The sequence below is a fragment of the Astatotilapia calliptera genome, chromosome 2, assembly GCF_900246225.1.
Source record: "Astatotilapia calliptera chromosome 2, fAstCal1.2, whole genome shotgun sequence".
In the NCBI taxonomy this organism is placed as follows: domain Eukaryota; kingdom Metazoa; phylum Chordata; class Actinopteri; order Cichliformes; family Cichlidae; genus Astatotilapia; species Astatotilapia calliptera.
Genome location: NC_039303.1, coordinates 5,693,686 through 5,708,914, shown reverse-complemented (window position 1 = coordinate 5,708,914; position 15,229 = coordinate 5,693,686). Strand labels below are relative to the sequence as shown.

General features: G+C 37.9%; 2 protein-coding genes across 3 annotated transcripts; both read left to right on the top strand.

Annotated features, from left to right (window-relative positions):
* The first annotated feature begins 31 nt into the window (after window positions 1-31).
* On the top strand, window positions 32-7,262 carry asb5a (ankyrin repeat and SOCS box containing 5a). Of its 2 annotated transcripts, none has more exons than XM_026182529.1 (7): window positions 32-421; window positions 1,784-1,863; window positions 4,595-4,702; window positions 4,945-5,095; window positions 5,600-5,734; window positions 6,320-6,511; window positions 6,647-7,262. In XM_026182529.1, exons 1-7 carry the CDS (start codon window positions 217-219, stop codon window positions 6,772-6,774), a joined length of 999 nt encoding a protein of 332 aa, XP_026038314.1. In that variant the 5' UTR covers window positions 32-216; the 3' UTR covers window positions 6,775-7,262. The 2 variants fall into 2 exon arrangements, with proteins under 2 accessions (XP_026038314.1, XP_026038322.1); XM_026182537.1 differs by lacking the exon at window positions 32-421 and adding an exon at window positions 810-1,392.
* A 337-nt stretch (window positions 7,263-7,599) lies between these two features.
* Window positions 7,600-12,488, top strand: spata4 (spermatogenesis associated 4). Its single transcript, XM_026182548.1, is given in 7 exon segments — window positions 7,600-7,975; window positions 9,364-9,493; window positions 10,340-10,458; window positions 10,681-10,901; window positions 11,186-11,215; window positions 11,218-11,295; window positions 11,691-12,488. Coding segments are annotated over 7 exon segments (789 nt in total). The 5' UTR covers window positions 7,600-7,859; the 3' UTR covers window positions 11,786-12,488.
* The last annotated feature ends 2,741 nt before the right edge of the window (window positions 12,489-15,229 follow it).

Genomic DNA, 15,229 nt, shown 5'->3' with positions numbered 1-15,229 from the left:
CCACCCACATCCAAACATAGTGTACACTTACATTTCAGTTGTTGCAATCAGGCACAGTAGCAGCTGCAGAGAATTTTTTCCAGCCCGTGCTTTGTCAGGACCAGCCAACTAGTCAGTGTACTGGGAGGAAAAAGCAGGCTACTCTTATGCTTTTTGTAGTGGCATCTGATCCTGCGTTCATCATAACCAAAGCTCTTCTGTATCGTGCCAGAGGAAATGTCAGACCATACAGAGGAATTCACCAACAAGCCCTTCGCAGCCCAGTTGTCCAATGTTTACCTCAGCATCTTGGCACTGTTCTGCTTTAAGCTTTTTGTTAAGATCTCTCTTAACTTGCTGACATACTTCTACATTGTCCGTGGGAATCGCAAAGAGGCTGCCAGGATATCAGCAGAGTTCTATGATTATGGTCAACAACACAGTGAGTACTCTGAGACAGGTCGTTTTAAAAAGCACTAACACTTGATTTGTTATTAATTTGGTTACTTTGTTTAATAAAATATATCTGTACGATGATGGCAAACACATCTTAAATGTAACCACAATATAAATAAATTATGGTTACAAACACCCTGCAATGCATTTAACCCCAACTGTAAAAGGTCAGAGGTCAAATGTAAATGTTTTCTTTAGAATCCTACAGAAGCCTTCCATGCACACAGACACACACACACAATTTCAGTGTTTACAAATGAGCTATAAATACTGCATTGCTAATCCAATGAGTATAAAAGCCATTAATTGTGTTCACATTAATACATACTAGAAATATCATTGATAGCCCACTTTTCTTTCATTAGCTTAAAAGCTACTTAGAAATCCTGAACTGTACATTCAATATTAAATGAAGACACTGTTGGCCCGGCAGCTCTTTCTCTCTAATGTATTAATAGAACGCAGTCATGATATCCCCTCCCCCAGCTGCATCCTGCCCTAGTTTCCATTCCCAGCTATGCAGTGCACACTTTCACACAGCCACCAAAACAACACTCCACATTCTCAGGAACAGGCGGTTCGAAGGCACATTCTGAGGGAAGACAGACACGACAACAACATAATCTGTACTATCATCCAAAGGGCTGTTTAATCTAAAGTGTACCCACTCCATGGAATACTAATTGACCAAGCTCAGGGTATTTGTCACGGTCCCGTAGAGATGGTCTTTCTTGTTCTGAGAAATCTGTTTGATGTCTCTAGCTGGTCCTGTCTGTATTTCAGATTTTAATGTCAGTCAGGGAAAATAAGGTGCATGAATAAAAAAGCATGATTTAATAGAAAACATTGGGTGGATTATTGTATAATTTATAAAGAATATGGATGAAAGGATGGATGAAGATGATGACGATGAGAACGTGTGGAATGCATCAGCTGTTATTCTGGACATTGACTCAGGTGTGCCTGAAGACATTTCTTCTTTTTTCTGGAGTTCCTTCTTTTTTATTAAAAGGGCACAGCCAGTTTGGCAGGTTTACTTTCATTTGTCATGTGAATGGAGTGTGATAGTGCAGAGTTTAATGCATCAGGAATTTTCAAGCGCTGTTAAGTCACATAACCATATGCTGCTGGGTGCATTAACTCTTGGAAGATGAAAGGTAAAACGTGACTTGAGAGGTTAAAACACCTACTTGCTATGTTTAGATGTGTGGCAGGAGAATGCATATTTGAAGCTTTCTCTGTACTGTTGATTTTATTTTTATTTCTCTGGATGAGAGAATTAAGTAAATAATAATACATTTAAGTGTTCAATACTGAATTGAATACTGAATTCATATTCCTGTCACAGGATCTTGGGCAGACCGCTCACCCCTCCACGATGCTGCCAGTCAGGGCCGCCTCCTGGCCTTGAGGACCCTCATTTTACAGGTGAAGAAAAACACAATTCCCTTGGAGGCAGGCGGGTAATGTGTAACCTCTCATCTGCAAACATGAATCCTGTTGTATCCATCTCTTCCACAAGCCAGTTTGGTTCAGTAACTTTGTAGATTTATCCACACCTTGATAAAGAGATCAAGGTATGGATAAAACTCTGGAGACTGCTATAAAGTTATCTGTAAGACTTGTATAAAATTATTACCTGGGTCAAGATTACAATATAGCATATGCTTGGTATGCTTGTAGCAGCAATATTTTTTAATGAGAATAACACAGTATACACCTACCAGATAAATTATTGATAACTATTTCCATATTTCACTACGTAGTTCTAGCTTTCCATGCGGCATAAAAATGCTAATAATGTTAGTGATCCAACAGGGAAGATACTGTTTCACGCTATCTGTCAATTATAAGAGTTGATGTATCAGTGCATATTAAAAAAATATATATATAAGATATAAAGCTGTTCCTTACACGGCAGCACAGTGGTGCAATAGTAGGCATTGTTTCCTCAAAGCAAGAAGGTCCAAATCCCCTGACCAGCTGGGACTTTTCTGAGTGGAATTTGTATGTTATCTCTTTTGCCTGTGGTTCTCTATGGGCACTCTGGCTTCCTCCCATAGTCCAAAGACATGCGTGATAGGTTAAGTGGTAATTCTAAATTGGCTATAAGTGTGGATGTGAGCATGAGTGTTTGTCTGGCTCACTGGGTGAGCCCTGATACAGACTGGTCACCTGTCCAGTTTTACCCTTCAAGCTTAAGACCAGTGGGATTATCTCCAGCCCCATCACGACCCTGAACTAAATAAGCCGATAAAAATGGATGCATGGTTCTGAACAGCTCCACAAATCTTGTAAATACCACCTAAAACGAATAAAAAAAAACACGACATAACACACACTCTGTCGTTATTTTCATGATAAAAAATTGAGCCAAAGTGCAGAAACAATTATGTACACCCTAAATGCATTAGGGTAAAAGCATCTGAGTAACTGATCATCAGCAAGTGTAACCACTGATATAAGAGCAGACATTTTGGCACTTGCTGGTCTGGAGCGTGCAGGTGTGTGTCAATGTTTAGCACATTGCCAACGAATAAGGAAAAACTAGGCGATTATCTTAAAGAAGCAATTGTTGCTGCTGATCTGTTTGGGAAGAGCAAATCATTCTACAGTGAGAAAGATTATTCACAAGTGGAAAACATTCAAGACAGTTGCCAAATTCATCTCTGCAATGCCCAGAGACACTGCCAAAAACCCAAAAGCTACATCTCATTATAGTACAATTAGGAAAAGACTGAACTAATATGGTTTGTTTGGAAGGGTTGCCAGTAGAAAGCCTGTTCTCTCTAAAACGAACATGGCAGCACCTGGAACCAATGTCCTAAGTGGAGATGTTTGGCCATTATTCACAGTGCCACATCTGGCAAAACAGAAACACAACATATCAGCACAATCGCTTCATAGTGACAGTAATTGTTCATAGTAACTGTCAAGCTCAGTGGTGGAGGGGTGATGATTTGAGCTTCTTCTGCAATCACACATCCTGGGCCCCTAGCAGTCACTGAGCTAACCATGAACACCGTTCAACACCATTCTACAGTTAAAGATGAGGCTATCTGTTAGAGCTTAGCTGAAATTTGGTCACAGACTAGAACATCACCACAAGAGCAAACCTACAACAGAATGGCTGAAAAAGAAAAGACCCAAGGTGTTGCAGTGGGACAGTCAAAGTCCAGATCAACCTCTTAGCTAAAATGCTGTGGTGAGACCTTGAGGAAGCTGTGGATAAATCCCCACAAACCCTGTTCTAAAGAACAATGTCAGAGTAAAGTTTGTTCTACAAGCTATTGAATCATGGAGTGTACTTAATTTTTCACATAGTGCTAGGATTTTGGCCTAGTTTTTGGAAAATAAACAATGGCATGGTTTGATATATCATGTATTGTACAGTAGTTCAAAGGCCTTATTTACCCAAAGATTTTCTTTTTAATTCATGGCCCAAACCCCTGGAATTGTAAGAGATTGTACTTTCTATTCACTGCCCTATTTAACACTTTAAACCTGTACATACTTAACAACAGTTCATAAGTTTCAATATACAGGTTAGCTAAATGCCAACAACACAAAATGTAAATACTCAAACTTGTACTATGGGTTACAATAACCACATGGTTTTAAAATTAATGTGATTTTTGTAGTTTTTATGGCATATACATGCCCCTTATGTATAGTGTGTGAGGGGAGTTTGACCATGGAACTATTATTTGAGCATATGCTAAGGAAAGAATAATCACAAACAAAAACAAGTACAATACTAATACAAATGCATTAAAAGTGAAATCTCCACTTGCATTTCCAGCTGCTCACAGAGTATGCTACAAAAAAGCCTGTGACTTCAGCTACAGAGGAAACAATGCTTTGCTCTAGTCAGACAAATTCATAACAAAGTAGGACAATTATTACAGGACTTCAGATGGTAATTTATTAGCTCTTTACTGGCTTTAAGTTGGATTTAATTGGTTTAATTAGCAGGCTTGTTAATCTCTGCTGTTGAAATCATCACAGTTTGAAAATCGCTAAGAACCCTGACTGAAGAGAATGTCTGTGTTTTGTAAGAGGAGATAAACTTTATTAATGTTCTTGTTCATTTATGAGTTAATGTCCCATAAATATCCATGCCCACTAAATATTTGTGGCTATTTGATTCTGTTTCCAGGGTCACAATGTAAATGTTCTGACTATAGACCATGTAACACCCCTGCATGAGGCCTGTCTTGGAGACCATGTTGCCTGTGCCAGAGCACTCATTGATGCAGGAGCAAATGTAAGTCCTATAGTGGCCTGGTGACTCTTTAATGTTGCCATGTTGCACAGGTCAAATTAAGTTTCCATGGCTGGGAAAATCTGGGTAAGGGTAACAAATGAGCAATGTCCTGTTTCAGTCACTGCAGAGCTATTAAGTTGTTGTTGTTCCCTTTCAACTGTACCCCCAGGCTGTTACTATTAGTCAACTTGCATGATTAAATAAGGCCTAAATATAAGAATAAAAGGAAAATGTGTTCACAGGTCAATGCTTCTACAATTGATGGAGTCACCGCTCTGTTCAATGCCTGTACAGTGGGCAGTGTGGCATGCACGGAAATCCTTCTGGAAAATGGAGCAAAACCCCAGAGTCTTGTATATCAACCTTCTCCGATACACGAAGCAACCAGCAAAGGTATGTCATGACCAACGATTTTACAAAAATTCACAAACTGATTATTTTCAGTATTTTTTGTGATTCAAGTTAGTGTTACATGATTATGCATGTCATACTGTGTGGGTGTATGTGAAACACAAGGGAAAGGTATTCCCTTGCAAAAAGAGACTATTCTACATGGACCATTTACTTCAAAGTGAGCCAGTGTTAGAGGACCAGTCCTAAGAGACTTAAGCTTGTGAGAGCCAGCTTTTGCTGATGAGAGTCATTATTTTTGACTAACGGTATAATCAGAGCACTATAATCAGAAAATAACCCAACATTATCGCAGTTCCCCTCACTGCAGATTACGCTTGACTTTCGACCTGATTTTGTGTCCTTTACTGTGCTATAAGCACGTTCTTACATGCACTATGATAAACAGCTTTAGCTATAAATCCAACAGGGCCTGAGCAGACAGCTTGGAGAATTAGTTTGCATTGTCACTTACTGATTACTGACTTCACGCTTCATTACTTCCAGGTCATTACGGTTGTGTAGAGGCTCTGGTGACTTGGGGGGCAGATGTGGACATGGACATTCCTCACCTGGGCACAGCACTATATACAGCCTGCGTCTGCCAAGAGCTCGAATGTGCCAGGAAACTCCTGAGGGAAGGTCAGTTCGTAGAACTGTGTCGATGTTTACAGAAAAGTCCTATGTGAACATATGGACTTAAGCGCATTAGAAACACAAAAACAAACTGATACATAATAAATATATGCATGCTCAGAGGATTTTAGAGGCCTCTGGGGGGGGGATAAAAACATTTAAACAACAATATGATAAATTCTGTGCTAGGAATATGACAAACAATGAGACTGCAAATTGTCAAGTGCAAAAGGTGTAACAAAGAGCTAATGAGAGCTCTATCACATAAGAAACAGACAAACTAATTGTTTTATTAGCAGCAGCCTTAGTAAACAAGAACTTAATACAAGCACAGCACACATTGCAATTTCAATAAGAAGTGGGACCACATTTATACCCAACAAGTGACTGATTACATATACAAGTGATTAGTGTGCCCATTTGTGTCTCACTGCAGTCTTTGAAATAAGGTACTAATTTAGGCAAGTAAAGAAAAGGTAAATTAAAAATATAATCACAAATTAACCAAAGCTACTTGTACTTAACAATACAGGTATCTGATATTGGAGTTTTCTGATTGGACTATGGATAATTATAGTCTCCTCCATGTAGGTGCAAATGTACAGAAAGGTAAATCCCTGGATTCACCTTTACATGCAGCTGCAGAAAAAGACTGCACAGCTGTAGTGAAGTTGCTGCTGGACTTTGGCGCAGACATTAATGCCAGGAACACAGAGTTTCAGAGGCCAGTGGATGTGGCTCCACCCAGCAGTCTTACAGAAGGCTTTCTACTGCTTTATGAAGGTATGAGTTTACTTTTTGCTTGGTTTCGTTCGCAATCATTGATCCCTTCCTGACCTTGCTTTGATCTGTTTCTGTCTTTTTTTTTAACCACCAATTAACAGTGATAAATAATGTTTTCCTGTCTCCTTTTCATAGCTACACCACGGTTGCTTAGCCAGTTGTGTCGTCAGTGCATCAGAAACTGCGTTGGACGCGACAGACTCCACCTTCTTTCCCATCTTCCTCTGCCTAACAGGATCAAGAGCTACCTGCAGTACCAATGACAACAGACTATGAAACTGTCTGCCTAAATGGGACTTGCAGGAAGAAGCCTTGGACACCAAAAAATTATATCAACTCCACACTCCTCTTAACTTTAATTTTAGCTTCCAGTCAATCCAGTAAAAGCAATTAATTTGAATTAGCTACACGGCCAAGTAGCTGACTGTAGCAGCTGTGTTGAGCTGGCCTGATTCCCATGTGAGGATGTGTGGACCTGGATAAATGTAAAGCAGGATGCCACTAAAACAAACTTCCAGGATTAGTTTTCCCTAGGTTAATTTTGTTTGAATAACATTAATAATAAATATTTTGTTTTCTGTTCTGCAGTGTTTAGAAAATGCCTTACTAGTTGCCAGTGAGTGCTGCACTTTATATTTAAACCCCCCCATAAAAGATTCGAATATCGTGTAAATGCACACTATATGCTGTATGTTAATGAATGTTCATTGTTTCGCATTTAACATTAGATTATTAAAAATCTGTTTTGAAACCTGTTGCATTCAAATATGTCTTTCCCAGCAGCCACATGGTGGATTTGTTACTGATGTTTGTCTCAGTGGTGGAACCAGTTATTCAAAAAGTTGACAAGTTTAAGCTTGGATTACTGACCGCTGACAACTGCTCAGATGGAAATGTGTGTAGCTGAATGGAACTTTCATGCTCTAACATATTATTAACAAGATATTCATGTGCCATTTGATAATATTTTGGCCGTATTTTGATTTTTTATTTCATATATCTGAGTTTAGCTTCAGTATTTCTAATGAATTATTTCAGTTTCATTGTTATATTACATGCAGTTGTGTATGCTCTAGTATTATTTATTGGGTAGCACTATTATTTAAAAGCTTTATACAAATGTTAGCCAAATAAATAAATAACTGAAGAAACAGACCGCTCATCCTCTAGAGGGCAGCACGCCGCTACCGACACGGTTTAGCACCGCAGAGTGCCGTTGTCATAGAAATCTCAACAAAACAGGCCAGGAGCTCGTCAATTAGCCCTCCCTTAAAAAAAAGCAGATCTCGGCTTGATTTATGGAGGTGACTGGTAACAGCGATAGAAAAGTCACTGGTGTGTAGATTTCATGGCTCGGAGCAGCATATGTTTCGCAGAATGTCCCAAGAAAACAGGACTACCAAGAGAAGTAGTCAAGTGGCTGCAAACTCTGGACTTGGCATTTTATCCCAAAAATGTGCGCAGGTACAGAACCTATTTTGTGAATCACAAATACGAATAAAAGAAAAGAAGAAGAAGAATATTTAAAAGAGGATATGTGTAATTTAAAAAATATATATATATATCTATTTGTACACGTCTATTTTCCTGCATATTGTTAGAAAAGTATTATGTTGTGTTTTAACTAACCTACTGTTAGCTAGCTAAATTGAATGTAGATACCATTTTTAGATACCATTTAATCTTTTTTCTAACTTAAAAAAACATGTAACTGCAGAATAAAAAAAAAAAAAAAAAAAAATCACATAAAACTAGGGTGACCAAGTGTCACGCTGTATCTAAGCCTGCACATTTTATATATGCACACGATGTCGCACTTTTTATTAGCTCCTGGACTCTTGTGACTGAAAAAAGGAGATCTGTGGATAACCTCTGAATCCCGAAGATCAGAACAGCAGCTGAACTGTTAGTTCAGCAGAAAAGAGGAATAGAGGAATAAATGAATGCACAATACATACATTCATGATATATATAAATCCACACACACACATACAGTACCCATTACGGCATTGATGTACCCCCTTAGCTGAATTCTACTGATACACATGAACTGGAAGTTAAATTCATACAGTTTGGTAAAGATAGGTTGTTGCAGTGCAATCTTAATTTCATTAGTTGGCTAACAGTGGTTTAGTGCTTCTGCAGCAATCATGGTAACCAGCATGAATGAGAAGGAAACTGAGTGGATGGGACTGTGCAGGCCAGACCTTATGAAAAAAAATGTCTCTTTGAAATTAAAAGGAGGTCATTCATCAGCTTGTAAGTTTTAAAGCATGAGGCTGTTTGAAAATTGTGTAAAAGAGCTGGCTTTGTCAAGCTAAGTGTGTCCAGTGTTGGATGGGCTTAGAGTTGAGCCAATTTAATTGAAGTTTGTCTGGCTATCATTATCTCAGGATTGTGGTGCGTGAGGTGAGTCCTCATAGTAATTCCAGAATATTTTAATTTGTTTAAAATTAAATTAAAGTGATATTTGGTGTCCCTGTATCAATACAATATCACCACACAAAATCTACCTCAATCTACCTCCCCCTCACACCCACCCACCCAATTTCCAGCACACTGTAAACTGTGTTTGTATCAATTTCCTAATTTATATACAGCATATCCAAATTCTGAACTACCATGTGGCCCATTTTCTTCCGTTTCCTCATTTAAACACAAACTTACAATGCATAAAATATGAAGCGAATAACCAACTTAAAAGGAGCAGGATTATGTGAGGTTGATTAAAAAAGAAGGAAAACGCAAGGATAACAATAAATCTGCTATGATAAGGAATAACCAAGTGCTAAGGCAAATTCCACTGGTAGAGCCAGTAAGTGCATATTGTTATTTCTGTATTTCATTTCCAGAGATTTTTCCAGCGGCTACCTTGTGGCACAGATATTTTCTCATTATTACCCCCGAGACTTTTCATTGCACTCATACGACAGAGGAACATCGCTTTCTGCCAAACAGTGGAACTGGAGCCAGATAGAGCGGGTGAGCAGAGCAAAATATTCAAAAATATAATGAGCCACGAAGAAATGCTTTTTTTATTCACTGCAGTTGGCATGTCACTGAAATGCATCTTCCAGCTACAGTTTGGTGTTTAAATAATACAAGTTCAAGTTTCTCTTACTTGTTGCAGGCTACTGCTACTGCAAGTGTCATAAATAAATGTTTTGGTTAATCTGCAATACACCAGGGGCACAGACACACAGACAGCATGGAGCTTTAAATGCATATGTTGAAGCAGGGCTGGACGTGGACTTAAATAGTTGGTACAGTTAAAAGCTAAACTTCAGCTATTAGCAATGGCTCGTGGTCAAAGTTCCTTCTTTATTATGTCCCTTCATCTATTTTCTCACCACGTCAATTTCATCTACCTCCATCTCCCCCTCACTTCTCCACAGCAGGCACTTGCAGCAACAGCGTGCTGTAACTGAAGATTGGTTACTAGTTGTTCCCGGTTCATGGTGGAGCAGCAGCCCCGACAGCTAACATGTTGGTTGTTCTTAATTTCTTTTTATTGTTTTCTTTCAGCTTTTCAGCTTCACCTTTTCACCACTTCTTCCACACAGCAAAGGGGATGGGCTGGTCACATTAAGAGATTGATTGGGCAATCCAGTGTCAGTATTGAAAATAAATGAATGGGCTGTTGTCAGTGCTTGTACAGCTGGTGCACAAAATGCCCAGTATGCCAGATTTACCAGTCCAACCCTGTGTTGAGGTCCCGCTGGGATGTGACATTTTCACTACCCACAGTGCCTGTGTTAACTGAATCGTAAAGTGGTTTCCTTCTCCATTCAAGTGTTTAAATATAATCTACAAAGTTTATTGATTCAGTCTTTAGAGAAGCGGAATCTGTACTTGAAGAAGGAGGCCATTGATGGAACAATCCATTGTAAACCAGGAGCAGCTGAGCTGTTGGTGCTGGAAGTTTACACTATTTTAACTAAAGGGAGGTATGTTGGCAGCTTTATATCTGATGTAATATTCATCTTTAAAAATAAATGTTTGCCTTTTTTGTATATGGAACTACAAATATGTGACGACACGTGTAACTATTAATGCTAATGATGATGAAAAGATCCAGAACAATACTATTGCAACTCTCACAAATATTTGTTTAGCAGTCAAAGCGATGTGACAAAGAATCATAACATATATTGTGTTTCCCTTTTAAGAGTCAGTGATGTAGAGGGCCCAGAGCCAGACTTCACCGATGAAGAATACCAGAACCTACTTCCCAGCCTGGCTCGCTCCACAGCTTCAAAAGCCATCAAGAACAACCTGACAGCAACAGAAATCAAGGCTGCGCCTGATATAAGCACAAACCAGAGGAAGGCACAAAACATCCTCCGCAGGCACCACGAGCACAAAGCTGCAGAGAGAATTCTCAACCCTGGTAGGTCATCCATGATTAAGTGGCATTGTATCTCATATTAAGATTCATAAATACAAAGAGCTAAATAGATTATCAGGAGGTGACATATTTCTCGCATATTGCAGTAGGGAAATGCTAATAACTGCATGATTTTCAGTACGGCCAGTTAAGAGTTTACAATCATTACTTTTTTTGTGTTGGAGACAAAATAAGAGAGCAGGGTCAAAACACATGCAAAGGGGAATAAATCAAATTTATTTGTGTAGAAATTTGCTTTTTTTGACAATGCCCTGTTTTGAGTACAGGACGTTTTAAAGTGAAGCCTAAGCGAAGTCCTTAGCTCCCCACAATCTTGTTCCACAAAGCCAGATGGATAAGTGCTCTGACACCTGTTCACCTGAAGGCAATGCCTTAAGTATGCACAAACTCTCTACTTTTGTTTATTTGTTTGTTTATTTTTGCAAAAGTGAGCTGAAGAGAAAATTGATTTTGTAAGAATGTTGAATGCACCAGTTGGCTGCAGTAAATTTGGGAGGTAAATATTGACACATGTCCTTCAGTGGTGGAATAGCTGGGTCTTGGTTGCTTGCAGTGGAAATGTATACCAGGAAACTGTTACATCCAGCTGTTGCCTGCACAGCAGCTGCTTTAAAAACACTGCTTATATACAAGTAGCTATTAAAATTAATGGTTTTTTTTAAATTTAAGTATTTCTTTCTGTGATGCTGAATAACCTAATGCACAAAACAGAACTAATACACCAGTGTAATTGTAGCTGCACTTTTGACGGATGTGTTTCTGCTGTTCTAGAGCTGTGGTCTTCACCAGCATGGAGCAGAGCTTCTGTTTCCTTTAAGGAAATAAAGGTCCGTCAGCCAGCCAAACATTCATTGGTTAATTATTAAAGATACCGACTGAATAACTGCGCTGTCACTGTTTTATGTGTGAAATGATGAACTCATTTATTTTCAGTTATTCAAAACAAAGTCCTTCTCAAACTATTATGCCTCACCAGTATTTACCTGACTGTAATTTGATGTGATTTGGATGATGCATGACGTAATTTCTTGTTATCGCTTATATAATGGTAAAAGGTCTCTACCATGATATATGCTGTGTCCGTTTCTGCCAGTAGGCGGCAGCATTACATCATACCATTATTTCTTAATGGCCTGTGCAGAGGAGCTGAAGGTGTACCATTTGCATTTTATAAATTTATGCAGTGGTTATACTGAGCTTATAGTGAGCTGCCTTACTGTTCACCATTGTGTTTCACCAGCATAACGAAATGTTATTTTAAAAATAACAGTTGATAATGAATGTTAGATATTACTGAATATTCGCATATTACAAAATTTTCAGACATCACAGCCTCACTGTCTCTCAATCAGTCTCTCATTTTGGGAGAAACCTGAAAAATGCTGATAAAATCTACTCTATGAAGAAATTAGCAGATTCCTTAATTGGTTTGCTAAACACCCAGTCACTGTGGCAGGAAGACATGAAAGCTTTTCCCTTTCATTTTTTTTAAATAAAAATAAATGCTCTTGGTTACAAAGCGTGTTTCAGCATTTTTATTGACTGGAGATTTCAATTTTAGAAATACAACGAGCTGAATCACTGTTTTTTCTTTCTTTCTTTTTTTTTTTTATAAAAAACTGCTGTTAACTAAAGACCAAAGATGCTTTGGTCTTTTTTTCCCCCTCAATGTCAAAAAAAACCTCTGCCCATAGCAACATAAGTTGAATGTGCTGACACATCTTCATTTAGAGCTGCAACAAAACAAGCTGAACAGTCATGATTGTGCCTAGAAAATAAACACCATATGTTCAGTGTAATGACTCTATGTACCAGTACTCCCTGTATGCAAAAACTTGTCTAAAAGAACACTCTACTATACTGCTATGTTAATGACTTAATATTTCTACCATTACATGCACATTCCTATATTTTCAGTCATAAAGTATCATTTTGCTCAGGGATCTCCCAACAGCATCATACAGTCTATGCAAAATTCATTAACTTAATTCCATGGATAATGATTTTAATAGTCAAGCTTAAACTGGAGATAGAATAATATAATGTGAAATGTTTTCTCCACCCACCCAATATTAAATGCCCTATTATATCAATAGCTGGTGTTTCATTCTATACTTTTTCCCTTTTAAATAAGTTCCTTCATTTTGTGCACGTTATTGAGCGGTTTTGGTTTGTCATATTACATTTTTATTGAACTATTCTGTTTTATTTAAGCTGTTTTGTTATTGGTTTCCTTGAGTGTTTTTATCTGCTATAATTCAAGGATTTTCCAACCCTTGGGATGAATAAAGCTAAACTTGTGCTCACTCATTTGTGCTCACTACCGAATGACTGCTTTTTAATTTTTTATTTAAGTGGCTTTCCTGCCAGACAATGTAAAATTAAACACTGTCATTTCCTACACGTTGTACAGTGCTTAACAAATATATTAGACTTTGTCATAGAAAGAGAAAAAATAATGTTGTTAGGCAAATAGCAAACTGAATTCGTGATTTTTGTTTTTACCCAAATTTGACCCGGACTGCACTGAGAAGTCAGAAATTAATGAAGCATAATATTCAGTCACCAAAACAAATTTTTCGGTTCATGAATACAATTAAATAACTGTAATTTGGCATTTTAATGATAAAGTATTAATCTGCTTCCCTTTTTTAAAATAAAAGAGTTAATTTGAAAATTCACAGATAACAGCAATAATTATATTGTAGCAAAATCTAATTTTGATTAAAGATTTTGCACATGTTGGTGGATTAACTATTACATAAAAATAAACAAAGATTTGGGTAATTACCAATAATGCTGTTTTAGGGCACTTGTGGCATAAACGTTAGATTGGGTGGTGGTTTTATAAATCTGAGTATTTGATATGTAAAATACCCAATGTACAGTACTTACAAGAGAGATCATTGGCATTAACTTCAACATCTAGCCATACTAGTCATAAACAGAGAGTAACGCGTTACTGTAATCTGATTACTTTTTTCAAGTAACGAGTAAAGTAAGGGATTACTATTGCAAAAACGGTAATTAGATTACCGTTACTTTCCCGTAGGAACGCTGCGTTACTGCGTTACTAAAACCGTGATTTTTTGCGAGAATGTCTCACGACCGTGATGTAAGCGAGTGCGCCGTTCGTGACAACAGCTGTGTGCAGATCAACAATGGATCACATATCGATTGTGGGAGAGAGCATGAGCGTGCAGCGTTTAAAGCATGGAAGTACTGACCTTACTTTAAGTTTGATTCCATAAAAAGTGACAAAAACATTAGCGTCCATCGTGCGTGGGAAGAAAACTTCTTTTTACAGCGAAAAAAACCCCTAAACTTCCAAGCAAGCACCGAGTGCGCAATGACGTAATGGGAAACTCACAGAGAAAGTCGTGGATTCTTCAACTGATCGCGGCACACCTGCACCAGGGTAAACCTCCGCCTACCGTAGTCCTGCTTTACAGGTGAAAATAGAGCAACAGGACCGCTGAGTCTTTGACTTTATTTATTTTCTGCTGTGTTTTACTTGCATCTATTTGAAAGACTGAGTGTAAACACAAAAAATTTTTTATTTTATGTGCTGGAATGTGTAGAAAATAGGTTTAAATGTTAAACTAATTTATTCAAGTCAGAGAATGTTGCATATAATTAAATTTTTGCTTGATGCATAAAGTTAAAAGATTAAAACTGATAAAACAAGTTTAAAAAAAGATACTTTTCCATTTGATTACATTTTGTATGATGGATTATGTAGAAAAAGTAGAATTGGGCTGAAAGATCTATCGCTTTATCACCTCTTCAGGTTGTAAATCGTGTTTTTAAAAAGTAACTAAGTAATTAATTACTTTTGAAAATAAGTAATCAGTAAAGTAACGGGATTACTTTTTTGGGGAAGTAATCAGTAATTATTTACTGATTACTTTTTTCAAGTAACTTGACCAACACTGGTCCTAAATACTTTGTTTTTCCTCTTAGTATATTATAACCAGTCTAAGTTTTTAGTTATAAGTAATACATCCATGACATGGTTGCTGCTGTCGAAGCACGCCGGCTTCACCCGATTCTTTAGATGGCAAGAAGTCAGTCGGAGACGTGAAGTCCAACTTCAACTCTTTATTCAGCAAAGCATATGCATATGGAGATCACACACATCAAACTCTAAGCTGCACAGAGTATGTTCTAAAGTATGATTTAGAGAATGATTTGATGTATGATCTAAGGCATTTCTTCAATAAAGCTATTTTATACCTTTTCATTACACCCCTCCTTGCCAACAGGGAGCAGTCCCCCAGTCAGCCAATCACAACATGTTTATCACTGTC

Excerpts from the sequence above, each read along its gene's own strand:
- asb5a (XM_026182529.1), top strand. The coding sequence starts at position 217 with ATGTCAGACCATACAGAGGAATTCACCAACAAGCCCTTCGCAGCCCAG. Across the intron at positions 1,864-4,594 it reads TGAGGACCCTCATTTTACAG|GGTCACAATGTAAATGTTCT; the intron begins GTGAAGAAAAAC and ends TTCTGTTTCCAG. Across the intron at positions 5,096-5,599 it reads ACACGAAGCAACCAGCAAAG|GTCATTACGGTTGTGTAGAG; the intron begins GTATGTCATGAC and ends CATTACTTCCAG.